Source organism: Dendrobates tinctorius, unplaced genomic scaffold (assembly GCF_039654945.1).
Source record: "Dendrobates tinctorius isolate UK_male_01 unplaced genomic scaffold, ASM3965494v1 ptg000046l, whole genome shotgun sequence".
In the NCBI taxonomy this organism is placed as follows: Eukaryota; Metazoa; Chordata; class Amphibia; order Anura; family Dendrobatidae; genus Dendrobates; species Dendrobates tinctorius.
The window spans coordinates 40,290,385-40,317,192 of NW_027361714.1; the positions used below are offsets into that span (position 1 = coordinate 40,290,385).

The 26,808-nt window shown below is 43.1% G+C and overlaps 1 protein-coding gene across 3 annotated transcripts in view; it reads left to right on the forward strand.

Annotated features, from left to right (window-relative positions):
- EYA4 (EYA transcriptional coactivator and phosphatase 4) overlaps positions 1–26,808 on the forward strand; it is a 619,370-nt gene that overhangs the window by 423,925 nt on the left and 168,637 nt on the right. Inside the window, exon 5 of one of the 3 annotated variants that reach the window (XM_073575843.1) lies at positions 8,941–9,033. The exons of 1 other annotated variant lie outside the window; for it this stretch is intronic. In XM_073575843.1, the coding sequence (XP_073431944.1) occupies positions 8,941–9,033 (93 nt within the window). The remainder of the gene's footprint in view (positions 1–8,940; positions 9,034–26,808) is intronic. One more of the 3 variants, XM_073575844.1, reaches the window with a different exon arrangement.

Here is a 26,808-nt window from a genome sequence, read left to right on the forward strand (position 1 = left end):
AGTATGAGGTAGCGAAAATATTGGATTCTCGTTTGGCTAGACGGAGACTCCAGTACTTGGTCAAATGGAAGGGTTATGACCAGGAGGATAATTCTTGGGTCTCTGCTTCTGACTTTCATGCCGAAAGATTGGTTCATGCTTTTCACCGGGCCCATCCTGATCGGCCTGGTGGTGTGGATGAGGGTTCGGTGACCTCTCCTCAAGGGGGGGTACTGTTGTGAATTCGCTTTCTGGCCTCCCTCTGGTTATTACTGAAGGTAGTGGAGCTGGTCAGATCGACAGAGGGGTGCAAGTGCTCTTTCTGGGCTCTCTCTGGTGGTTACTGGAGGTAATGGAGCTGATCTGATTGACAGAGGCTTGCCACCTGATAATGATGATGACGATGGGAGATCTGTGGTTTCCGATTGGGATTTAAAACAGTCGTCTCCCTCTATCCCTTCTGGTGATTTGCTTCCTGTTACTCCTGAGGTCTGATTTCTCCAGCTCTGTCCCTGCATGTTCAGCTAAGTGGTTTATTTGCTATTCTGTTTGCATTTGATCTGGTTTTGTCTTTCTCTTCTTGTTGCGGGTCAGCCAGCTCCGGCTGGGGCTGTGCTGAATCACCGCCCATATGTTACTGCTTGTGCCAGTTTGTTTTATCCCCTGCTAGATTGGTCTCTTTTTGCTCTGCTTTCAGAATATATCAGAGTGCTGATATAGTGGGGGGCGAAGTCTTGTGACTTCAGTGTTTTTTGCATCAGACGTGTTGGACTTTTTGCAGGGTTTTTTGCGTGATTGCAGATAGTGTCTTTCCTTTCCTGTCCTGTCTAGTCAGTGTGGGCCCCATCATTTGCTCAGTCTATTTTCCTGCCTGTGTTTGTGTTTTCATCTTGTCTCACCGACAATATATGTTTGGGGGCTATCTATTCCTTTGGGGTCTGCTCTGGGGCAGTTTAGATTTCCCCTTTCTTGCTTTAAAAAATGATTTTTTTTTTCCACTGCTCTGCGTTATAAACTTTTGTGAAGCACTTGGGGTTTCAAAGTGCTCACTACACATCTAGATAAGTTCCTTAAGGGGTCTAGTTTCCAAAATGGTGTCCCTTGTAGGGGGTTTTCACTGTTTAGGCACACAGGGGCTCTCCAAATGCGACATGGTGTCCGATAATGATTAGAGCTAATTTTCCATTCAAGATGTCAAATGGCGCTCCTCCCTCCGGGCCCTGCTATGCGCCCAAACAGTGGTTTATGACCGCATATGAGGTATCGGTGTACTCAGGAGAAATTGCCCAACAAATTTTAGGATCCATTTTATCCTGTTGCCCATGTGAAAATGAAAAAAATGATGCTAAAAAGAAAATTTTTGTTGGAAAAATTAAAATGTCTATTTTTCCTTCCACGTTGCTTTAGTTCCTGTGAAGCACCTGAAGGGTTAATAATCTTCTTGAATGTAGTTTTGAGTAGCTTGAGGGGTGCAGTTTTTAGAATGGTGTCACTTTTGGTTATTTTCTGCCATATAGACCCCTCAAAGTGACTTCAAATGTGAGGTGGTCTGTAAAAAAATGGTTTTGTAAATTTTGTTGTAAAAATGAGAAATCACTGGTCAACTTTTAACTTTTATAACTTCCTAACAAAAAAAATTGTTTCCAAAATTGTGCTGATGTAAAGTAGTCATGTGGGAAATGTTATTTAGTAACTATTTTGTGTCACATAACTCTCTGGTTTAACAGAATAAAAATTCAAAATTTGAAAATTACGAAATTTTCAAAATTTTTGCCAAATTTCTGATTTTTTCACAAATGAACGCAAAAAATTATCGACTTAAATTTACCACTAACATGAAGCCCAATATGTCATGAAAAAACAAACTCAGAATCACTAGGATGCCTTTAAGCGATCCAAAGTTATTACCTCATAAAGGAACACTGGTTAGAATTGCAAAAAATGGCCTGGTAATTAAGGTCAAAAGAGGCTGGGTCATGAAGGGGTTAAAGTGTGACAAACATGGAAAAGAATAGGAAATCAGGAGGGGGCAAACACTTTTTCACACAACTGTGTGTGTATACATGTGTGTATAAAGTAGAACAGAATAATCATTAAATTCTATGAAAAAATATGAAGTATTAATAATTCAAAATTGTTGTCATATTGACTTTTACCATTATTGGGATCTATTTTAACATGATATAATATTTTGTTTGCATGACATTGTAGAAAAAGTTTGTTTTTTAATAATTATAATATATAATCGGCCATCCCAAATTTTAGCTCAATTTCAATGGGGAGCCTGAAAAAATGCAAATACAATTGTATTTTTCAGTGCAGAATCTCAATATTTTTGCAGATTTCTATTGTGTATTTTGGTATGCACGTCTCCTAAAGGTAAGGTCAGTCTAAGGCTACTTTCACACATCAGGTTTTCGGCGTCAGGCGCGATCCGGCGTCGTGCCGGAACGCCGGATCCGGCAAATGTTTAGTAAAACCGGATGTGACGGATCCGGTTTTCTGCCGGATCCGTCTTTTTCTTGACAGACAAAACCGGATCCGTCTCATCCGGTTCATCCGTTTTTCTATCCGTTTTTCGATGGATTATGCCGGATCCGGTTTCTAAAATTGACCCTTGTGGCCTTCCGAACGGGATTGGCTACTGGAAAACTATATATAGCATGTTCCTACAGCCCTTCTTTGACAGGTTGTAGAGGAGAAAGTGCAGGTTGGAGAGAAGAGCAAGTTACTGGCGAAGATGGATGTTGTCATTGGAAATATTTTGAAGAATTTGGCGGATTTTACAGCGGAGGCAAATCGTTTGAGGGTGATTGTTCTGGAGAAGGAGAGAGCGAGACAGCAGCGCATCAGGCATCATAGACGACGTTTGTGGATCCACCCCATCACAGCCAAGAGAATGACGCGTGGGGTCTATTCTACACTATGCATGGACCTTCGACGAAACCCGGATAAATTTTTTGGATATGTTCGGATGAAAATGGAGAATATTGATTACTTGGTGGAGCGCATTGCACACCTCGTAAGAAAAGCGGACACCTATTGCCGCTTCTCTGTTTCACCCGCAGAGCGTCTGATGGTGACTTTAAGGTAAGCCACATTTATTGGATATGATCGCATCAGAGCACACTTTCACTGCAATCTTGTTGGTGGTAATTTGTATCTCCAAGTGTTATAGGTCAGTTTTGGTATGTAATGCTGTGATTTAAAACTAATTTATTGTTTTTTAATTCCCCACAGATTTCTTGCAACTGGAGAATCCCATTCGTCACTGCATTTCCAGTACAGACTCGGGATTTCCACCATATCTGGAATTGTGAAGTACACATGCCGTGCACTGTGGGACTCCTTAGCTGAAGAGTTTTTACCAGAGCCCACAACAGAGAGGTGGATTGAAATTGCTGACAAGTTTCAACAGATATGTCAGTTTCCAAACTGCTTGGGCGCTGTGGACGGGAAACATATCCGCATTGTAAAGCCAGCTGGATCGGGATCGGAATATTTCAATTACAAGAAATATTTTTCAATTGTCCTCATGGCCATCGCTGACGCGGAATACAAATTTATTGCGGTTGATATTGGGGCCTATGGCCGCTCCAATGACTCTCAAGTTTTCAAACTGTCTGCCATGGGGCGTAAACTGTATGGAAACACCTTCCAGTTCCCACCACCTAGACCGCTGCCGCAAACATCTGGTCCACCTATGCCATTTGTCTGTGTAGGGGATGAAGCCTTCCAGCTGTCAGAACACCTTTTGAAACCGTACTCTAGCAGAGGATTGACAAGACCAAAACGCATTTTTAATTACCGCCTCACAAGAGCAAGAAGAATGGTTGAATGTACCTTTGGTATTCTGACAGCCAAATGGCGGGTCCTATTGACTGCGATCAACCTCAAGACAGAAACTGTGGACGAGGTGATCAAAGCGTGCGTGGTACTCCACAATTTTGTTATCTGCAAGGAACCCATTTCCATTGAGGACACCTCTGAAGAAACCACCTTGCAAGATTACCATGACATTACCACTAGAAGTTCTGTGACGGTTTCAGTAATGAGGGACAATTTTGCACTATACTTTATGTCACCTCAAGGCAGAGTACACTGGCAGGATGACAGAGTGTGAAAGATTTGTGCCCTAACCAAACTTGTGTACCTTCTGTACCAACAGTATATACCTTTGCCAACCAAAGTTGGCTATCTTGTCATGGTCTCTATTTTTAGCTTTAGGCCACAGGTGTGTACCTGGTTGTGTTTTATGCAAAGTATTTCACCTTTTAACAACACAACTTTTTAGGTGAAATACTTTGCTTCAAACACAACCAGGAACACAACTGTGGCAAAAAGCTAAAATTTACCCACAGTTATATACCTAGTTTTGAATACCATTTCACCTTTTAAATACCCTGTATTTAACCTTTTTCGCCGCAGAAAGAAATGACAGACAACCAGTGTAAAATAATTTAACTTTTATTGAAAAATGTTTTTTTTAGTAAACTTTTTTAAAATTTTAATAAACTTGTTTAATAAAACTTTGAAACTATAAAACTGAAACCATAAAACTGGTCATTTTTATTTAAATACACACATTATAATTCTGTGTAGTGTGTGGTGGAAATACTGCTGTAGGGGCTGCGGGACACTTCGACACTGGGAGTGTGGAGAGAGGACTGGGATCGTGGTGGGGAAGGAACAGTTAGAGGTGAAGGTGTGGAAAAAACTACAGAATGGGTGGACATGTGGGAAGCAGAAGAGGTGGTGGGTGGTGGAGTGGAGGGTTGGGCAGGGACTGTAGGAGCAGATGATGTTGATGGCAAGTTGTATGGGGAAGGAGTTTGGTACGGGGCAGGTTGCTGGAAGTGGGGAGATGTCTGGTACGGGGCAGGTTGCTGGAAGTGGGGAGATGTCTGGTACAGGGCAGGTTGCTGGAAGTGGGGAGATGTCTGGTACGGGGCAGGTTGCTGGAAGTGGGGAGATGTCTGGTACTGGGGAGGTTGCTGGTACTGGGGAGTTTGCAGGTACTGTGGAGGTTGCTGGTACTGGTGAGGTTGCTGGTGCTGGGGAGGTTGCTGGTGCTGGGGAGGTTGCTGGTGCTGGGGAGGTGGATGGTGCTGGGGAGGTGGATGGTGCTGGGGAGGTGGATGGTGCTGGGGAGGTGGATGGTATGTAATAGGAGGGGGAGGATGGAAAGTGGCTGGAGGTGGATGGTATGTAATAGGAGGGGGAGGATGGAAAGTGGCTGGAGGGGGTGTAGATGTAATAGGAGGGGGAGGATGGAAAGTGGCTGGAGGGGGTGTAGATGTAATAGGAGGGGGAGGATGGAAAGTGGCTGGAGGGGGTGCAGGTGGAGGAACTACTGTGGTGGGAGGAGGAGGAGGTTGGGAGGTAACTTGCTGGAGAGCAGCGTGGCATGAATGCATTACATGCATCTGCTGGGCAGGAGAGAGCGTTTCCATGCGCTCCACAACAGACCTGAAAAAGGTGTGGTTTGGCGAAGATCTTGCTTCTGAATGCATGGTTTGCAGAAGTGTCTTCACCTCCAGAATGCTGGAGTTGATCTGCTGATAGCCTGCGGAGATTTGCTCTGACAAGACTTTTAGACAGTTCTGGAAAGATGCATTCAGATGCAAGAACTCTGGCGCATAAGTCTTTTCCTGACCCCTCTGCCGCTGCCGCCCAGTACCCGCAGGTGTACTAGAGGTGGCAGGGGCAGAAGGGTGGGGTAAAGGGAAAGCGATCTCCTCACCAGCAGCTTCATGTAATGTAGGCGGCCATGATGCTCCTGTGCTGGTGGATGGGACAGATGGGTCGAATGTGTGGGAAGGCTGGGAAGGTGCAGATGTACCGGGGCGGTCGAAGTGTCCCTCGGTGCCGGTCTCCTCAGGGATCGCCTCAGAAGGGTCCAATCTTGCCGGCTCCCGAGTGCTGCTCACCGTGCTGTGGAATAAAGAGAAAAAAAACAATTAAAATACTGACATGGTATGGCCCTGGCTGAAAAAAAAATGTACATATAACATTTTTTTTCACATGTGGTGTGTAATATTTACCTTCTGGTGACCATTGTTTCCCGGAGGAACGACAGGGCTTTTGCGTACTTGTACTTGCTCCTGCGTCCTCCAGATCCACTCGGGGCCCGCATCTCTTTATTGAACTCCTTCTTGAAACGATCTCTCACAGACCGCCACCGATTCACAATTCTGTTCCCTGAAACGAGAAAGGAGTGGTTAGTATACAACATCAGTGTTTCCCAAACTCCAGTCCTCATGGTCCCCAGGGGTCATGTTTTCAGGATTTCCATAGTAAATAGAAATCCTGAACACATGATCCGTGGGGACCACGAGGACTGGAGTTCGGGAAACACTGGTTTACATCAAGCAACCGGTACTGTATATACTTACGCTCTTTAATCTGGGCCCGAGCTTCGAGGTCCTCCCAGCGGCCCACAAGGAGCGAACAGATTTCCTCCCAGAGTCGTCGGGTAACGATCAGGTCAGCGTGGCGGCGGTCAGCCATATTCCAGAGCGGCTCCCTTTCTCTGACGAGATCGATGAGGCGGTCCACATCAATCCCTCCATCCTCACCGTCAGAGTCGGGAGCACGCTGTGAAGGCTGTTAAAGAAAAAGACAAAAATAACATAATTAGCCTCCACAAAAGAAATGAAATAAAAAGTGCAAAAAAACAAAGCAAAAATATTTATACTTACACGCTGGTGACCGCCGCGTTGCTGTCGCCGACGACCCTGGGAGGCACTGCGAGGACCTCTTGGCCAAGCACCAGATTGGGAAGACTAGAGAAGAAAACAAAAAATGTTATGTCTTTGGATGTAGGCATTTGTTTACTGTGTGTGGTCTGCAGAACATTGTTTTCTATGTGTTGTGTGTAGTGTGATGTTGTGTTTCTGCGTTTGATGCAAAAAACTTACCAATTGTGAGCCCACTCCAGGTGTCTGTCCACCCCTTCCTTCTTCTTCTGGGAGCTCCTCTTCATCTTGTGATTCCTGTTTTGAAATAAAAGGCAATGAATAGACATATATTACAGAGAAGATGGATTTTGGAAATAAAAACTTACCGTCAAACGCTGACGATGCGAGGGAGGGCTCCCAGAAGATGATGTGCTGTCTTCCTGGTGGCCACACTCCATGCCTGTGGGTGGTGTTCCAGCTGCTGCCATTGCTGCTGCTGCTGCTGCTGCATCTATTGGGCGGCTGTTGAATAAAGAGAAACAAAGGGCCAATGAATATCTTGATATTCAATAGCCCTAGTTTGGAGGAATGGGTGATTTGATAATTACCGTCTCTCATCTGCTGCTGGACTCCCCTCCCGTTGTTCAGCATGCTGCTCCAATTGGGGTGGTGCTGATGGTGCTGCTGCAGATGTCTCCTGCCTTCTCCTGCGCCTGGTTGCTGTCTTGGGTGGCATGTTGGGTGTGGCTGTGGGTCCCACTGTCTTGCTTTTATATATGTCTTGTGGGCAGAGCTACTGAGCATGCTCAGACCAAAAAACCGGATCCGGCCGCCGGATCAGGCTTTCGCCGGATCCGGCGCATTGCGGCGCTCATAGGCTTTCATTGTGTGAAAAAGCCGGACGCGCCGGATCCGGCGTGTCCGGCTTTTTCGCCGGAGACAAAAAACGTTACAGTAGACGTTTTTTCCAGACGCCGGATCGCGACACATTGCGACACATTGCCTGATCCGGCGAAAACCGGATGAAACGCATGGCCATCCGGCGCGATCCGGCGCAAATGCAAGTCAATGGGGGGGAAACCGGATCCGGCATTGCATTTCGCCTGATCCGGTTTCTGTCAAAAGCGCCAGATCGCGCCTGACGGCGAAAACCTGATGTGTGAAAGAGGCCTAAGCAACCATTATTTCAAATTGCTCATTAAGGTTATTGTCCAGTAAGTTAATATTGGTGACCTATCCTTAGAATAGATCATCAGTACCAGGTTAGTGGGGTTGCAACACGTGGGCTCCAATGACGATCAGTTGTTTCCTGAGCTTGCCGTGACCAGATGCCTTGAATTGTGGAGCGGCACAGTATACCCCTGTCAAATGTTGCAGATGGGCAGTACACTGCTATGGTCACTATGCAGCTCTGCAACTGATCATATCGGATGACCGCCAGCAGTGGAGACAGTTGATCGGTTGGAGTGCTAGGTGTCACAGGCCCACCGATCTGGTATTGATCACTTATCAGAACAATGGGCCATCAATTTTAAAGTAGAGGACAATCCTTTAAAATAATTAGCTGCTCCGCTGCAAAATCAAATGCGATTTTTCATGTACTCATGTTAAACATTTGGCACGACTTGGACTCTTGGAGTAAATTATAGTTAAACCTGTGTATGGCTCCCTCCACTGAGCTTTTATTACAAAAGTGGCAAGTGTGATATAAAATGGAAAAAAGATCCAACCTTTTTTTTCAACAGAACACTGGTGCAAATACGTTTTAGGCTATGTTCACGTAATCGTATTTTCAGTCTTAGTGCTGTCAATGGGAAAAATTGACGCTACAATGTAATTCAATGGTGCTCAGATGTGTTTAGTGTGCAAAAACTATTACCAGTCTCTTGTGAATTTCTGATGAAACTCGTCTATTCAGTTCTATGAGTGGAGTAAAAAAATCGGATCCCATACAGATTTGTGTCGCATCCTATTTTTACAGATACATTGCCGTAATTAATATAAATGAATGTGCAAAAACAAATGCCATACGGACGCTATACAGATTGCATGCGGATGACAATACAGATGAAAAATAGCTCATTGTTTAAGACTATAAAAAGCTTTGCTTACAATATGTCTGATTTTAGCTAAAGTTTTTTACTTTCTATTTTTCTCCAATTTCCTAATCTTTGTACTGCATGAAAATTGAGTTTTGGCTGTTTCTAGTTAAAATTGGGCATGAGGCCTCATTTGATAAATTTAGAAAAAGAAACTTATCTCTGCTTATTCTTCTATGTAGTGTCTCTTCTTGCAGTCAAAACAGAGCCAATGAACAGCAGTGAAGCTACCACAACAACGGGAGATGGATCGCTTGACACTTTTACTGGGTCAGGTAAAGCAATTTGATGACATATTGCACACACTAAAGAAGCAGAAAATGTGTAATCCAGACTAATACACACATCTTCTAAAATTTCAAGTCTGGCAACAGCCTTGTTAAATTTTGTGAAAGTTTCAAAGTAGAATAGGTCCAAAATGTCATGCCTGCAGATGCCTGCAATTAGTTATCAAGCATAAATTTTCTTTAACAGTTTAGACATTGCAAGGAACTTAAGATTTAGCAAATGCAAGGTTTTTGGTCAGTGGCTCTTGCAGATGTTATTTTCTTACTAATATAGACATTTAGTTATGATGCTTTTGGTTATTATTAATTCAGTGCTCACAATCTTATAGCTGGAAACATGATTCTATGTATATAACGCTGGTAGCATGCCAAACGAGATCTGTTATGTGGATATGCATCATGCGTAATTAAAAAGAAATTCCAATTAATATATAGGTATCCATGGAAACTATAAACATAGCTATTTTACAATTCCTAAATCAGGTATATTAGAAAAAATTCCATTCACCTTGAAAATTGGGCAAAAATAAATCCATTTACCTACTTAAAGAAACACAAAGGCCCGATTCGTTAACGTGATTTCGCCAATGAATTACTTAGAAAAGTCTACATTTTTAATGTGAAATTGCCAAAAAAATTGAGACTCTTGAGGTTTTACAATCAGTTTTGCCAAGCTCCTCTGAAGTGTGTGGAGCTAGGGCAGGATGGGGGCATGAAGCCAAAACTGGTCTAATTCATGAAGAACTGTAGCATACCTTTAGCTAACTTAATCCAGGAAGATTTGTGTCAAAGTGCACGGTGGTGCACACCAACTTTCAGATGCGCCTCATTTATTATGAGGCATTCACTTCTTAATGAATCGGACGCCTCTGACTATAGCACATTCCCTCTTCAAGACCAGCATGAACAATGATGGACTTGATGAATTGGGGCTGAAATGTCACCACTTTGGACCACCCCCAAGTGCTTTATATTTTGGGGACATTTTTAACATTTGAAGTCTGCCTGTGCTATACTATGAACATGAGGCATGTTGTATAGGAAGGAGCTAGGAAGAGTTATATGTAGTATTGTAGTACACTTAAGCTCTCCTTTGGAAATGGCTCACAAGTGGTCAAAATAATTTGGCCTAAATCCTATCCCTTCTGTGCTCCAGTTTGCAGGACAGTCCTGGCAAATCCATCACTGTTGGCAAATATGTGATATGTCTATTTTAATTCATTACTATTTCTCCATAACCATAGGCAAGTTGGTAATTTATAGACTGTGTGAAAGTGCAAAGCACTGAGTGGCTTGGCTCATCTTTAGGCTTGTGTTATATGAAACACTCAAGTAGAAATTAATAGCAAAGTGGTAACGTATTGTTAATTACTGCACAATTTCAGCAAAATTATGCAGCCATTAACAATGAGCAATCAATTTTTCACTTAATTTCTAATTATATAGGGTGTACTGTGTACATGGATACACCTAAATAAAATGGGAATGGTTGGTGATATCAACTTCCTGTTTGTGGTACATTAGTATATGGGAGGGGGAAAACTTTTCAAGATGGGTGGTGACCATGGAGGCCATTTTGAAGTTGGCCATTTTGGATCCAACTTTATTTTTTCCAATGGAAAGAGGGTCATGTGACACATCAAACTTATTGAACATTTCTCAAGAAAAACAATGGTGCACTTGGTTTTAACATAACTTTATTCTTTCATGAGTTATTTACAAGTTTCTCTTTGTTTACAGCCATTGACATGTCAAAGAGGTTAACACGTGAGGAGCGGATAGAAATTGTGTTGATGTCTGGTGAATGCAGTACGCGGGGCATTGCAGCAGATTTCAATGCAAGACACCCTATGCAAGAAAACTGTCATCATTCCCATTTTATTTAGGTGTATCCATATAAATGGCCCACCCAAAAAAGTTTGCCTCATCACTGAACATAATGTTCTGTGTAAACTGAGGGTCCTATTCCAATTTTTGTTTTGCCCATTCTGCAAATTCAGCTCACCAGTCTGGCATCGGTCGAACATCCCTTCGGCAGATATTAGCTATTCACAAATGGCACACGTACAAAATCCAGCTGCTGCAGCATCTCAATGAGGATGATCCAGATATGAGAGAATAAAGTGAAGTAGAATTAAATTCTACTCAAATTTTACAAAAATCCACATTTTGAATTTCACTTCCTCATAGATTCAGGAAAATGGCAGTTGATAGCTGAACTTTTCTGACTCGTAAAAAGTCATCAATATGCTATGTGACACTTGACTCCAGCTCTTCTGCAAAGCATGAGCCATGTGTCAGTGCTCCATTCCTCCTTCATGAAAGAATAGCAGCACATTTGCAGAGGAGCCAGAGAAAATAATTTCTTCATCTCCTACATGGCCTGAATCTGCGTATATTGGACTGCACTGAGATGACATCCGCATGCAGTCTGATGTTTTACTTGCTCCCATAGACTTTTTTGGGTGTGAGTGAGCTGAGTCTTGCTGCCAATTGCAGCATGCTGAGTTTGTTCTTTCATCCTGAATCCGCATAAGAAAATAATGCAGATCTGAGCTGCCCCATAGTATAAACACAGGGCCGAGTGCTATGCGATGTTTTATTGCATAGCACTTGGCCATGTTATATGGTTGTGTGACCCTGGCCTTTTACTCACCCTACTGCACACTTCTCTGGCCCCTCTACATCACCTGTACGGTGTTTGCTGTATCTTCAGATCGATGTCTGTCCCACTGAAATCCCCAGGCCTCTCACACTGGGCCAATACTTCCATCTTTGAAGAAGTCTTGGGGGGGTACTGTTCAAGAGCATAAAATGCCACAGTGTCATGACTTTACGCTCTCAGTTGCAGAACTCTCCTGAGCGCCAGCAATCCCTGAAGTCCCAGCCCAGTGTGAGAGGATTTCAGCATGACTTGGTAAATTGAAAAACAACAAACAAAGCTTTACTCCTCTTTGGGCACTTACTGGGATCTAGCACATGCCTTGTCTTTGGTAACACTGGCAGGAAGTCATCACTATTCAAAGTGGCAGCAGACCTGTTGGGACTCGTGATTGACTTCTATATTGGGTTGTCTACACATCAAGCGCTGCTTAAGTCACCTGACCACATCAACCAACCACAGATCCCAGGGGTCCTGCTGCCACTTTGAACTATGAACACTTAATGCTGGTATAAATGCAGATCATGCAAAACCTGCAATGGATACCGGGAAATGTTGGTAGGTGACCATTTGCCCAAACAGCCCCTTTTAAGCAGAGAAGGCTATCAATGATTGAGAAAGACAACTTACTGTTTTCATAGTCATGAAGCTAGGAAACTAACATTCAACATAAACTGCAATTGTATATCAATTTTTTAAAGGAACATGTCAGGTTGGATAATAATGTTAACCTGCAAATATAGGGTTAATATGCAAGTTAATAGAATTTAAAAGGTGCCCAGGCTCCGTATCGGAAGAGCGCCAAGAAGAAAATTGTCTTTTTTCTCTTGAGAAAAACTGACTTTTGTGATGTAGGCATACCAGCACGCCTTCAGGATTGCTCACTATCTTGTGAGCAATGACTGTAAGCATTCTCTGGCACTTTGAGGGAGAGCCGCCTCTCCAGTGATGCGCTGCCGAGTCTGGTGCCGCACTTTCAGTACAGCAGCCAGGCACCTTTAATAACTATATTAACCTGCAGATTAACCCTATATCTGCAGATTATCAGCATTAACTTACATTATGGGCACGCTTTTACTGCTTTGTTACATGCCACCTGCCTCACAGAGCAGCATGTTCAGTGTGACAGAGGAGCAGTAGGGGGTTTGTCTTCTAAGGCCTAGAAAACAATAGTATCCCTATAGCGAGCACAGTCATCACAATTCAACCAAAACCCATCATAATAAAAAAAATCTTATTTATGAAGCACAGTATATTATTGAGACAGATTTATTGAAACTTCCATTAATAAAAAATATGTATTGCTTATAGTAGAGATTCACATGGCAGTTTACATTTTACCAAAGGTCAAAAAACAAAAGTTGACCTCTACACAATTCATATTGGCAACAAAGACTTTTTCTTTCAGGGTATGTGCACACATTAAGCATTTGCTACAGACATTTCTGCTAAAAAACATGTTTCTTGGCAGGAATCAAAAAGGTAATGTTTCTCCTTGTGGGGAGTGACATGCCAAGCCTGGCATGCCAAATGTGAGGAGGATTTTATGCTCTGCAATGCTCCTTTTGGAAATTAAATTTGCAAATTGCCTGCTCACAGAGGAACAGGACTAGAACTCTGGTGCTATCTATTGGAAGAAGCAATCCTAAAAGTCAATATTAACTATTTAAGGAGCTTTGCCAGATTACTTAGGATAAAAGCCAAACCAGAATCTCAATTTGTAGACATGGTGTTTCAGGGTACTGCCCTTCATCAGTGCAAAGTGTAAGATCTAGTTTGGCTAGGCGAGAGGCTTCTGTAAGGGATCTTGGCGGGAAAACACTGCATAAAAACTGAGAATTGTTTTTTGCATTTATTATATTCATTAGACTAAGTGAAAAAAGCTGCAAAAATACTGAAAGAATTGACAAGTTACTTGAAACTGCTTTCAAATATGCAGGGAAAATATAAGTAACATGTGCAATAGATTAAGATTTAAGAATATCATAAGATGTATAACAAGTGCACAGGTGAAGTGTAATAAATGACCACGGCAATAAATTTAGGCATTGCTTTCATTTTGCTAATGAAAAGTGGAATTTGCTTGTTTTTTATGATTGCTTAAAGCATAACTGTCATTTAGTTTTGAACTAATCATAATGTAGAGCAAGAAATTAGAAAGAAAAACGTTTCAAAAACCTTCTAGAAGATGTCCCACTATGCTGTTTCTGAAGCAAAAAACATATTCAGTTCCACACACTGAATATGGCTTTCTAAGGATGGGGTGGAGTCTACACAGCATGCGATCCTGGCTGAATCCCACGCACTGTGTGTCAGTGTGTCGGCAGTTTTCCTCAGTCACACAATGCACAAGTTCTGTCAGCTGCCAGTTGTCGGCACATAGCTCATCTGCCTATCGGCTGGTTCTTGTGTGCTCAGTGATGTTGGCAGTTTTCTTGTGTGAAGAACAGACACATGGGACAATCAAAGGACATGGCAGAAGGAGCTCAGTAACATTGACAAGTCCCCTCAGTGTTTACCACACTGCTCGATCTGCCTTGTCACCTTGTTTATGTGTGAGTAGTGACATTGGCACTTCTCAGTGTTATTCTGTCAGCTGCCGGCTCCTGTGCTGCCTGTGAGTGATGAAAATTCCAGCAAATGTGCCTCAGTATGATCAATAACACAGAGAAGTGCCGATGTCATTGAGTGCACAGGAATCATCTGACAAGCAAAAGAGCTGTGCGCCAACAACCAAGAGCTGACGGAGCTTGTCTGCTGTGTGATTGAGGTAAACTGTTGATGCGCTGACACAAAATACAAGGGATCCAGCCTTGTACTTTGTGTCAGGAGCGCATGCAGTGCAGGCTCCACCCCCACCTTTATTCAGTGTGTGGCGTTGAATACAGATTTACTTCAGAAATGGCATAGAGGACATCTTCTAGAAGGTTTTTTAAAGGTTTACTTTCAGATTTCATTTACAGTATAATGTATATTTGAAAGATTAAGTGTGCTAAGTAAGAACCTTATATTGACGTTATTAGATCTGACTATCTACGTCCTGATCATCCTGTTAGGAGAAACGCGTTGAGGTTTTCCTTTTCAGCTACAAACCTTGAGTACCCTTTTACTTACTGTTATCATTATTATGTGTTAATATTTTTTCTTGCCACACATGTTGACAATTGTTTGGTGGCATGATTGATACCTTTCATGTGTTTGCTGTATTGTCTTGTTACTCTTGCTAATGGCTATCAGCTATATCAGGGATTCCAAGGGATAGCCGTCGTGGAACGGGGGCACCATTCCGCTGTCCAGTAGGGTGCCAACCTCCACTGACAGGAAGGTTTACAGATACAGGGAACAGTACAGTCAGGTACTCCATTGTTTTGCACATGTCACTTTATTGTCTGTGTCAATAGCACTTTTTTGCACACTAATTCATTGCTGTCTACCCAACTACCTTCATCGGCAACCTCTATATCCTCCTTTCCTGGGTAAGTGAGTGACCGCATGCTGCACCAGTCCAGGGACATTTAGGAGTTTTAGGGTTCAGCCTTTGTTGAGCGGGGGCGCCAATCTCGATTGTGTTTAAGGTGCCAACATCCGCTGTCAGATAGTTTGCAATCAGGGCTCCTTGCAGGGCCATGGCAGGCAGCATGGTTGGTTGATTTTCTGTGTGGTATTGTCTTGGTTTTACATAGATTTAATAAAGGTAATTTTTATCAGGTATAATGTCAATATAAGGCTCTTGTTTAGAACACTTGATTCTTTGACCTTATTTTTCCATATTTGATTAATACTTTTCATATTTGAAAGATTAGTAAAATCACTTGGTCTACATTAATATTAGAGGAAAATTAAAATGACAATTACTCTTTAAGTAATCATACAAACCAAGCAAATCCCACCATTCATTAGCAAAATAAAAGCAATGCCTAACTTTATTTCCATGGTCATTTATTAAATTTCTCCTTTACACGTGTTATACGTCTTTTAAGCTGATATTCTTAAGCCTAAAATAGTAAATTTTAGGGCATCTTCTAGGTGCTTTTTAAAAGGTTTCCTTTCAGATTTAATTTATACTAGCTGAAGAGCCCGGCGCTGCCCAGGCATAGTAGCTAACTGTGGTTCGTTGTAACAAATTATAATTATCCTCCATCCCATAGTCCCATGCCCATATACCCATCATACATATCCACCATCCCATAGGCCCATGCCCAGGGCCGGACTGGGACTAAAATTCAGCCCTGGCATCTGAAGTTACACAGGCCCACTAGTCACATGGTGACTATATAATATCTTTAAAGGATGGAATCTCCAGCGCTGGACTTCAGTTAAAAATACATCATTTATTGTAAATTCTTAAAATCGAACAGAAAAAGTGTGGATAAGGACATACAGGCAGATGGGGTCTCTGGTGGTCTCCAACCAACGCGTTTCGACCTAGAGGGTCTTACTCATGGTTCCATGAGTAAGACCCTCTAGGTCGAAACGCGTTGGTTGGAGACCACCAGAGACCCCATCTGCCTGTATGTCCTTATCCACACTTTTTCTGTTCGATTTTAAGAATTTACAATAAATGATGTATTTTTAACTGAAGTCCAGCGCTGGAGATTCCATCCTTTATTTTGCTTCAGTCAACACCCCTGATCAAGGTGACTCCGTGCGCAGGAGGATTATGGATCGCAACCGAGACTGGTGAGCTGACCTCCCTTCATTTTCCCTATCCTTCTATAATTATATATAATATCTTTGTACACTTGTAGTTTACAAGAAGTGAGAGGAGATTAACACGACTATATAACATGTAGTCATAGCTGTGCCCAGTATTTCAGCTCAGTCTTATTTATTGCTTTTAGGTACAGTACTCCTCCCAAATCTCTGTCCCCTTTTGTATGCATGATTACAGAATTCCTGGCAGAACTGCTCTCTATTGGGCAACCAGACCCCCTGGTCATAGCTGCCCCTATCATACCTCCCAACTTTTGAAGAAGGGAAAGACGGACAAAGACTGCGGCGCGCGCAAATTTTGGCCACGCCCAGCCACACCCATTTCACAACTAGTCACACCCATGTCCACACCTAATCGCACCCATTTAGCACTGCTGATCACACTGACTGGTACTGAGGGCACAGTGGCTGGCATTATGGGCACACTGACTGGCACTAAGGAAGAGAGAAAACAGAGAGAGAGAGAGAAAAAAGAAAACAGAGAGAGCGAGAAAGAAAGGGGAAAGAAAGAACAGTGAGAGACAGAGAAAGAACAGAGAGAGACAGAGAAAGAACAGAGAGAGAAAGAAAGAGGGGAAAGAAAGAAAGAACAGTGAGAGACAGAGAAAGAACAGAGAGAGAAAGAAAGAAGTAAAGAAAAGAAAGAAAGAACAGAGAGAGACAGAGAAAGAACAGAGAGAGAAAGAAAGAAGTAAAGAAAAGAAAGAACAGAGAGAAAGAGAGGAAAGAAAAAGAAAGAAAGAGGGGAAGAAAGAACAGAGAGAGAAAGAAAAAGAGAGAAAGAAATAAAGAAAGATTCTACAAAGATACTATAGCAGCCCGGCTCCCATTGTAGTGCCCACCTGAGCCTCCCGGTGCAGGACCTATCATGATCCGCTCACATGGCCGGCATCCCCGATTCCAAGGCGGTCCTGCTGTCTGCGCTGTCGGAGGAGGACACGGTGATGGATCTGAAGCATTCCTGGTTCCGTCACAATCTCCTCAAGAAATTATCTCATTTCCGGTCAGCTTCCAGCACATCACTTCAGGTGGAACGTCATGTGTGTGTTTTAAAATGCTCCTCGGGGCTCCGCCGTGTACTCCTGTGTCCGTGGGAAAAGCACGCTTTGTATGCTTTGTACACACTTGGCTCCGCTCCGTACACACACGGCTCAGCTCCGTACACCTCGTACACGCGTGGCTCCTCTCCGTACACCTCGTACACGCGCGGCTCCTCTCCGTACACCTCGTACACGCGCGGCTCCGCTCCGTACACCTCGTACACGCGCGGCTCCGCTCCGTACACCTCGTACACACGGCTCCGCTCCGTACACCTCGTACACACGGCTCTGCTCCGTACACATCGTACACGCGCGGCTCCGCTCCATACACCTCGTACACACACGCGGCTCCGCTCCGTACACCTCGTACACACGGCTCCGCTCCGTACACCTCGTACACACTGCTCCGCACACCTCGTACACACGGCTCCGCTCCGTACACCTCGTACACACGGCTCCGCTCCGTACACCTCGTACACACGGCTCCGCTCCGTACACATCGTACACGCGCGGCTCCGCTCCATACACCTCGTACACACACGCGGCTCCGCTCCGTACACCTCGTACACACGGCTCCGCTCCGTACACCTCGTACACACTGCTCCGCTCCGTACACCTCGTACACACGGCTCCGCTCCGTACACCTCGTACACACGGCTCCGCTCCGTACACATCGTACACACACAGCTCCGCTCCGTACACCTCGTACACACACAGCTCCGCTCAGTACACCTCGTACACATGCGGCTCCTCTCCGTACACCTCGCACACACGCGGCTCCGCTCCGTACACATCGTACATGCGCGGCTCCGCTCCATACACCTCGTACACACACGGCTCTGCTCCGTACACCTCGTACACACACAGCTCCGTTCCGTACACCTCATACACACACAGCTCTGCTACATCCACACTGTAAATCCTGACCCCACACATACTTACCTCAACCAGCACCATGACAACAGCAAAGCAGAGTCTTGCAGACGGTAGAGGCAAGGCTGAGCGCACAGGACCTGTGATGAGGTCACAGGAGGGGCGGAGTCAGGGGTGACATGATCGGGGTCTGGACAAAGGCTCCTGATCATGTGACCCACTGACTCCTCCCATGCTACGGCGAGGATGGGGTGCGTGGGGGGCGTGGCGGCTTATCTCCCTGCAGTGCGGGAGGAACTTGGAAACTATCACAGCCATGCCGCAGAGGGCCGGCGGCAGGAGCAACAGTGGCCGCAGCAGCTGGCAAGCGGCCAGATGATCGGGCGCTGCCGCCCGCAGCCCACGTGACAGCGGCCCAGCGGGAAAATGCCCGGTTGGTTACATTACCAATCCGGGCCTGCCCATGCCCATATACCCATCATACATATCCTCCATCCCATAGTCGAGCGCCCATATACCCATCACACATCCTCCATCCCATAGTCCCATGCCCATATACCCATCATACATATCCTTCATCCCATAGTCCCGTGCCCATATACCCATCATACATATCCGCCATCCCATAGTCCCATGCCCATATACCTGTCATACATATCCTCCATCCCATAGTCCAGTGCCCATATACATATCCACCATCCCATAGTCCCGTGCCCATATACCCGTCATACATATCCTCCATCACATAGTCCCGTGCCCATATACCCGTCATACATATCCTCCATCCCATAGTCCCGTGCCATATACATATCCTCTATCCCATAGTCCCGTGCCCATATACCCATCATACATCCTCCATCTCATAGTCAACCATTATGACATTATAATGAGCGGCGGGGCTTGCAACCTATGATGACATCAGCATCGCCATGGCAACCATTGTGACATCATAATGAGGGGCGGGGCTTGATACGCACACACTGTTTCCCCATTATGTAGATAGGGGCATTATGACATCATAATGAGGGGCGGGGCTTGACACACATACTTTTTCCCCAGTATGTAGATAGGGGCAAAATTGTTTGGTAAATTGTATTGCACGGGGTTAAAATTTCGCCTCACAACATAGCTTAGGACGCTCTCGGGGTCCAGACGTGTGACCGTGCCAAATTTTGTGACTGTAACTGCGACGGTGCGGATGCCTATCCCGGACACACACACACACACACACACACATACATACACACACACATACATACATACATACATACACACTTTGAGCTTTATATATTAGATTTAGGGCATCTTCTAGGTGCTTTTTAAAAGGTTTCCTTTCAGATTTAATTTATAAAGTATATTTGAATGATTATTTTAATTACTTGCTCTATATTTTGTATTTAATAAAAATTATGCTTTAAAATGCGAAAGTTATGTTTTAGGTTTTCCTTTGTACCAGTTTTGATACATTACTATATATAGCTCTATAAAAAACCTAAGGTTCTCAATCTTATGGGGATAATGCTGAAAAAGAAACTAATATAACTATACATGAATGTATATCATATCACACGAGAATTATATCATGTATATATTTTGTCTACAATATATCATACATTGCAGGAGCTATACAGTGAAAACAAGTTATCACCTAACCAAAGGATAGGAAATAAGTAGAGATGAAAGGAATGATCCATGCAGGATTAACTTCAAGTCGAATTTCCTGAAATACACATTTAGTCACAAAATCAAATACTCTGCAATTTGATTTGTGTGGAGTGCCCCACAAAAAAGCAAAAAATAGCCACAGTTATGCCACACATTTCTGAAGGCAAAGAGAGAAGGCTAATGATGTCAAGCAAGGTAGCGCTAGGTTCCCCATAAGGCATTGCAGCTATCTAATCATATGGTCTAGCGCAGATAATAAAGGGAGCTATTACAGCCAATAAAAAAAATATAGGTGCTGGCCAAGGATTTTCATTTAATGTACAGTGTAGGGATAAAATGTCAGATGGTACAGCTCTTTCCACCTAGGTATAGAAAAAAGCCTAATCTGATTGTGTTGTACTACTTTTAGTGCTGAAGCAGATTGAAAATAGAGCTTGAAGTCTGAGTCTATGAAGAAGAATAATAATAATAATAATAATTTTATTTCTATAGTGCCAACATATTCCGCAGCACTTTACATTATAGAGGGGACTTCTACAGAAAATAGACATTACTGCATACCAATAATCACATAGATCAAAACAGACACCAAGAGGAAAGAGGACCTGCTCACAAGCTTACAATCTATAAGGAAAAAGGTGAAACACGAAAGGTGGATGGTAACAATTGCTTTTATTGTTCGGACCAGCCATAGTGTAAGAATCGGTGTTCCTGTTGCTGTATGAACCAGGTAACAGTCTAAATATGTAACAGTACAGACACAGAGGGCTATTAAATGCCTAAAGCATGTGAGAACATGATGCGAGGAACCTCGTTATGGTAAAAAATTTTGAATGATAAACAAAGGGATATTTAGGTTAATGCACTGAGGCGATAGGCCAGTCTGAGCAAATGCATTTTTAGGGCACACTTAAAACTGTAGGGATTGGGGATTGATCATATTAACCTGGGTAGTGCATTCCAAAGAATTGGTGCAGCATGTGAAAAGTCTTGGAGACAGGAGTGGGAGTTTCTGATTATTGAGGATGCGCAGACTTTGCAGGAAGATCCAGGCCCGGCTGAGAAATAGAGATTACCGAGTGTCAGGGATTTATTTTTGTCAAGACATTCTTAATCCCATAAATTCCTAATATCACAGGCCAGGAAGGTCATGAGTACCACCCTCTGTGATCTTTGGAGCGAACAGCTCAGCTGAATCCTATTGTCCGTAAAATTAGAATATTGGCCGACTGTCACGTCACGTGTGTCTGGACGCAGCGAGTACCGCAAGGCGAACCCATGACAGGCGTGACCCAGGATACACCGCCTCCAGTAGGACGAATTTAAATAATAAAACGTGCAGCTTGATACACCGCCTCCAACTGGCGAATTTAGGTAATACACATTATATATACAGTAGTCTGGAAACCCCGCCTCCAGTAAGGCGAATTTAAATAATAAAGGGGAAACCTGGGTAACAATAACAATGGTGGGCCCTGCGATAGGGAATAGGGACGTGGAGACCTCCTGTACTCCCCTGAGCTAGTGTCCCTGCACTCCTAACATTCCCTATGCCGGTTCCACACGGGCGACGCACACGTACCTCAAACCCTGACTCGCCCTGCACCTAAACCCTCACTAGGGAATTGGTCGGTGCAGAAACTAATCCCACCACTGCACTAAACACACACAAGGGAAAATGACAATACAGGGGGAACACCACTTAGCTTTGCTCTGTTACCTATGCTCCCCACAAAAGAGCCCACCACCTGTGTGCATCTTCTCCTTCAACCAGATCCATCACCATAACCGGATCCATCACCATAGTGCAGCCTTGGAGCAGAGTCCACCACCAGTTGCAGCTGCCCAGTAAACAGAGTCCCAAAGATGAGTCCAGCTTCTGCCAAAAAGTCCAGCATGCTTGAGTCCAACTTTTCTGCCAATAAGTCCAGCATGCTTGAGTCCAGTTTTCAGCAACCAAGTCCAGCGTGCTGAGTGCAACTCTCACCATAGTCGCCACTCCACCAAGTCATGCAAGCACTTCCTGCTGACACCATAAACTGTGACTCCACCACGCCATGCCAGCCCTTCCTGCAGACCCCATCATTGGACTCCACCAATCCATGCCATCACTCCTTGCAGACTCCATAGCTGACTCAACCCCTCTGGCTGGGCTGCCCAGGACTCTCATTCAACTCCTTCATCACCCAGGCTTGCTTCCCAAATGACGAACTATCAATATCACCAACAATCATCAAACACACCTGAAACTCTTTTATAGAGCCTCACACCTGATTTGTAATACGTGCACATTAAAACTAAAGTGTAATACCACTCACCACCACCGGGGCAACTTAGAACAAACGACACCATGTGTAATAATTCTAATGGCCACCGGGGGCAATCAACCCACTTTGGCACCAAGCCAAAGGAAAAAAAGTTCACTTTGTCCATTTACTTGTCAGATCCACCTTGGATCATGACAACGACAATCAACAGAAAAGGCTGCAGTTGCCTGTTACTGATATTTGCTTTTAGGACATGAATCTACCTAGCTTTTTTCATTCTGCTATTTGTTGCATAGGTGTGTCATCGTCTTTTTGTTTTTTTTTAAGAAATTTCATGTTTTAATTTTTCAATGCCAATTTAATTATTTAATTTATCAACCCTATACCCCACTACAATAATGCATACTGTTGGGGTATGTTCACTTCCGGTTATGAAGCTACATGTAGCTATTTCACACCGTAGCACATTAGTGTTTTTTTAAGGGTTTTAAGTTGAATTTAAAAATCACAGGCCGCACAACAATACTCCTGGCTGTTGCTAAAAATTTCATTCCGTGCAAGAAATTACATAGCAACCTAGTTTTTTGTTAAAAGGGGTGGGGGAGTTTAAAACATAAAAAAAATCTATAACCTAGAAAAGATTATGAAATTAATCATCCAGTTTCACACTCTTTTTTTTTCTTCATACCTATTTTAAAAATACAGTTTAGCAGTGGTACGACACACAACTATACTGTTTTCTGTTGCAGGATTTTAGGTGTTTTCATCTTCTGCAATATGTTTTACCTGGTCCATTTTGGTTAGGGGAAATTAATCTGCTTTTATCCAAAGTTTGCAAACAATTACCATAATTACAGCAAATAGAGACATATGACAGTGGAGGACTGTTTTGCCTTAACAGTTTAAATTGTAAAATGTAAACATTATACTTGTGTTCAAAATGTATGCTAAACTAAAAAAGTGGCAGAGGTGACATACGTGGAAAAAAATCTCACAGAAAAACTGTGGGAGTCGCTAACACCAGCAACACCATCAGCACTTCTGGCAGCAACTATCCTGGCAGTAGTAATACCAAGGACAGGTCACACTTATGCTCCTTTGCCTTTGGCAAATGTATTAGCTTAGAGGAGTAATGAAATATTTGTCACATCACTCATATCATACAGAAGAATGATATTGCCTCTGACAATGACACCATTGACTGAAGTCAGTGTTCTGCATTGTCCACCTCCTTTCGCCACCATAACATTTAATGTTATACATAATGGAATTTTCCAGTTCATCAATGATATCTGTTTATATTCTGTGCCATAGTTCCCTAATCCACAGCACCCTGGTGGATAAGGAACATGATAAACCAGAATAACTTCTTCCAGTTTTTTTTATCAGAAGAGATGTACAGTCAGCCTTTTTATTTGAATGACATAAGAAAATGGAGAACACGATTTTAACACCAAGCTCTGTTGATGGATCTGCAAGCCAGATGGTAGGGGCTTTGGCAGTGGTAGTAGTTCTCTGGCCCACAAGAACAATCGAGGTGGGAAACAGACAGTGAGAAAGGAGCTCAGGCCATTTCCCATACAGAGGCAACTGTCACCTGAATCAGGCATGATGATGATAACATGATAATTCTGTGGCGAACAAGACCTGTGAACCTGACAGACACTGGTGATGAGAGGTTATCAAAAAGTGATGTTGTTGCCCTTGGTGATTCTCAACACTGGCAACATGTAGCTAAAAGAACTTCTGAGGCAAAATCATCTTTTTTGTAGTCAACTCTGGAGCAGATGACTCATGCCGCTTGTACTGTTGGTGGAGGAGGCTCAGCAGAACATGAAACGTCAGTACATGATGGTGACACATGGGATTTCTTTTTACATTCCTGCCAGATGAATCATTGGCAGTCTGCATGCAATCTTGTGGAGTCTACTGCCTTTTGAGAAATTATGGTGTGCATTCAGCCTCACTGGAATATACCCAGCTGCCATTGTTACTCACAGAAAGGGGTGCCATCTTTCTGTTTTCAGGTACAGGATATTTTAGCCCTCTCTCTTGACTGGTCCTTTGAGCTCCAAAGTGAACTGCTTGTAGATACCAAGAAGCAACTATGGCCAAGCACAATATATGAGTTTCATGACTCACTGGGTGAATATTTTTAGCAGCAGTGATAGAATCACAACTGGGACAGGTGTTGATGCCTCAATGTCTGGGAGCTATGTTTCCATCACAATGTGGTGGTTCTTAATTTCCTCCATCACCTTCTTTGAATCCTGCAAAATTGAAATGACATTATCCCCAACAGGTATAGAACACATCATTGATTCCATATACTGCTGTAATTCTTTTTGCTTATGAGAGTTAAAGTGCTGCCAAGCAGTTTAACAGCTTGAACTGTTACTGTGCTACTGTACAAAAACTTCAGCCATTGCCCGACATCCCGTGAACTGCAACTTGGAATGGTCATGAGCAACTATGCATACAACCTTCTAGTTGCCTTAGTCGGTCAGAGTATCTCATGCTCAATGCATTTCCCATGTCCTTATTTTAAATGTGTAATAATTATTTCGCTATGGCTGTGGCCAGGAAAGTGTCAGTTCCTTTCAAATGATCTTATGTGGCAAAATGCACCCTCTTGGCTTGGCAAAAGAAAATGATCTGCCACAGCACCATTTAGTTTAAGATGTTGCAACCTGCTGGAATTCGATCTTTTTTGTATTGCAGCACCTGTACAAGCAGCATAAAGCAGTAGCTAACAACATGCTAGAGACAAACGGAAGGGTGGGTTACTTTGATAGCCAACACTGGCAGCTAATGAGGAATGTGTGTCTTTTTCTATACCCCTTCAAAGAGGTTACAAAAATCATCAGTATTGTCACGTGTGGAATAAATCATGTCATCATCATAAAAAAATGAAAAAACTCACCAGAATGCTAATGGCGATGGAGGAAGCACAGTAGCTTGCATCTGTTCATTGCTGCCTTATTATGGACTCTAAAGGTCCATGTTACATGCTTGAGAGTTTGGAGGAGGAGCAGTAGAGGGTGGATATGAAGGAGACATAGACTTGGCACATGCAGGGGAAATGATGTTGACATTTTGGCCATGAAAACCAAAGTCCTCAGTTGTGTGGGTAATTATGGCAAGCAGTATTCTGGAATGCTTGTGGGATGACTTCAAGCAAAGTGATGACTACTGGATTACCATGGTTTTAGATCTTTGTTGTGTAGCAAAATGGAGGAATTTTTTTCCGGCCTCAGAAAGGAAGAAAGACAGAAAGGAAGTCCAAATAAGCTTATTAGCAGGATAAGATGTGTTACCTACTCTGTGCAACCCAGTAGCTTAGGCTGCAGTAGCAGCTACAGTACATTGGACTGTAGGAACTAGATGTTTAATATGTCAAGCCATTACTTCTTTATTTTGAAAACAGCTAGTCTATTCCTGCTTTCTAAAAAAAGGCTAAAGTTGGACAGCTTGATAAAAAGCCTTTGCATACTACTTTTGTGTATAATCTAATGCTAATTCCATAAAAAAAAAATTTTCTTTCCTAGCTGAGAAACCATTGGTACTTTACATTCAGAGCAGTGCAACTATTTTGTCTCCATAAATAGTGATAATTTTAAGATTCATGAGGACGTGGTTAAAATCATGAAGTCTTCATTTAAAATCATTAGAAAAATACAAAATACAGGAAACAAATACCCTTTGTAATGGAGAAGTAGTAGGGGAGGCACAAAAAATAAGAGGATACCAGACTCGTTTCAAATTCAAGTGCATTCTTAGCCTTGGCTTAATTCTTCAGGACAGGAATTCTTCAAGACTGCATGATTTTAACTGTGTCTTCATGACCTGCGCATCAGAGCCTGGATGAACTTTTTCCTTCTCTGTGTCTAATGAATGCCGTGTGGTGACATGGATCACTGGTTTCTGTGCAGATCAAGCTACATTGAGGGGTGAGCTGATCTGCTCATCTCTAATGATAACACAGTGATAGATGATTTTTCAGAATGGGGAATTTTATCCATGACGGAGCACTTTTTTTTGTTACAAAATGGAATGGCAGGACCATCTATCCTTTCATTCTCTAAGGGGCTGCCAGGAAAAGCCATTACACACTGCAGCCCTGTAGAGAGTCAATCGAGCAGCAGTTAAGCATGCTCACTACCTCTCCATTTTAATGATATTAATGTGCTGATGGATACTGGTTCCTGCTGTCAGCCTCCCCGACAGTCACTTGTGAAATGAATATACCCTTGAATACATACTTATATAACTCTGTATAAAGATATGCATTGTATTGATTGTTTTAGTATCTACCTTTCTGGTAAAGAATGAGAAAAATCTAAGAAGTGACATACTGTCAAACAGTAGAACAAGAAGTGATGGTTTCTAGGAAGATGACTCCACAAAGCAATTAGAAAGGTTATCTTACCCCAGAGAATAGAGATTTCCGCTGAATGACAGACTATTCAAAAATTCTCAAATAGAAATTATGATAGTAAAGGTTTTAATTTTATTTTAATTTGATTATTATGAGTGAGTTGTT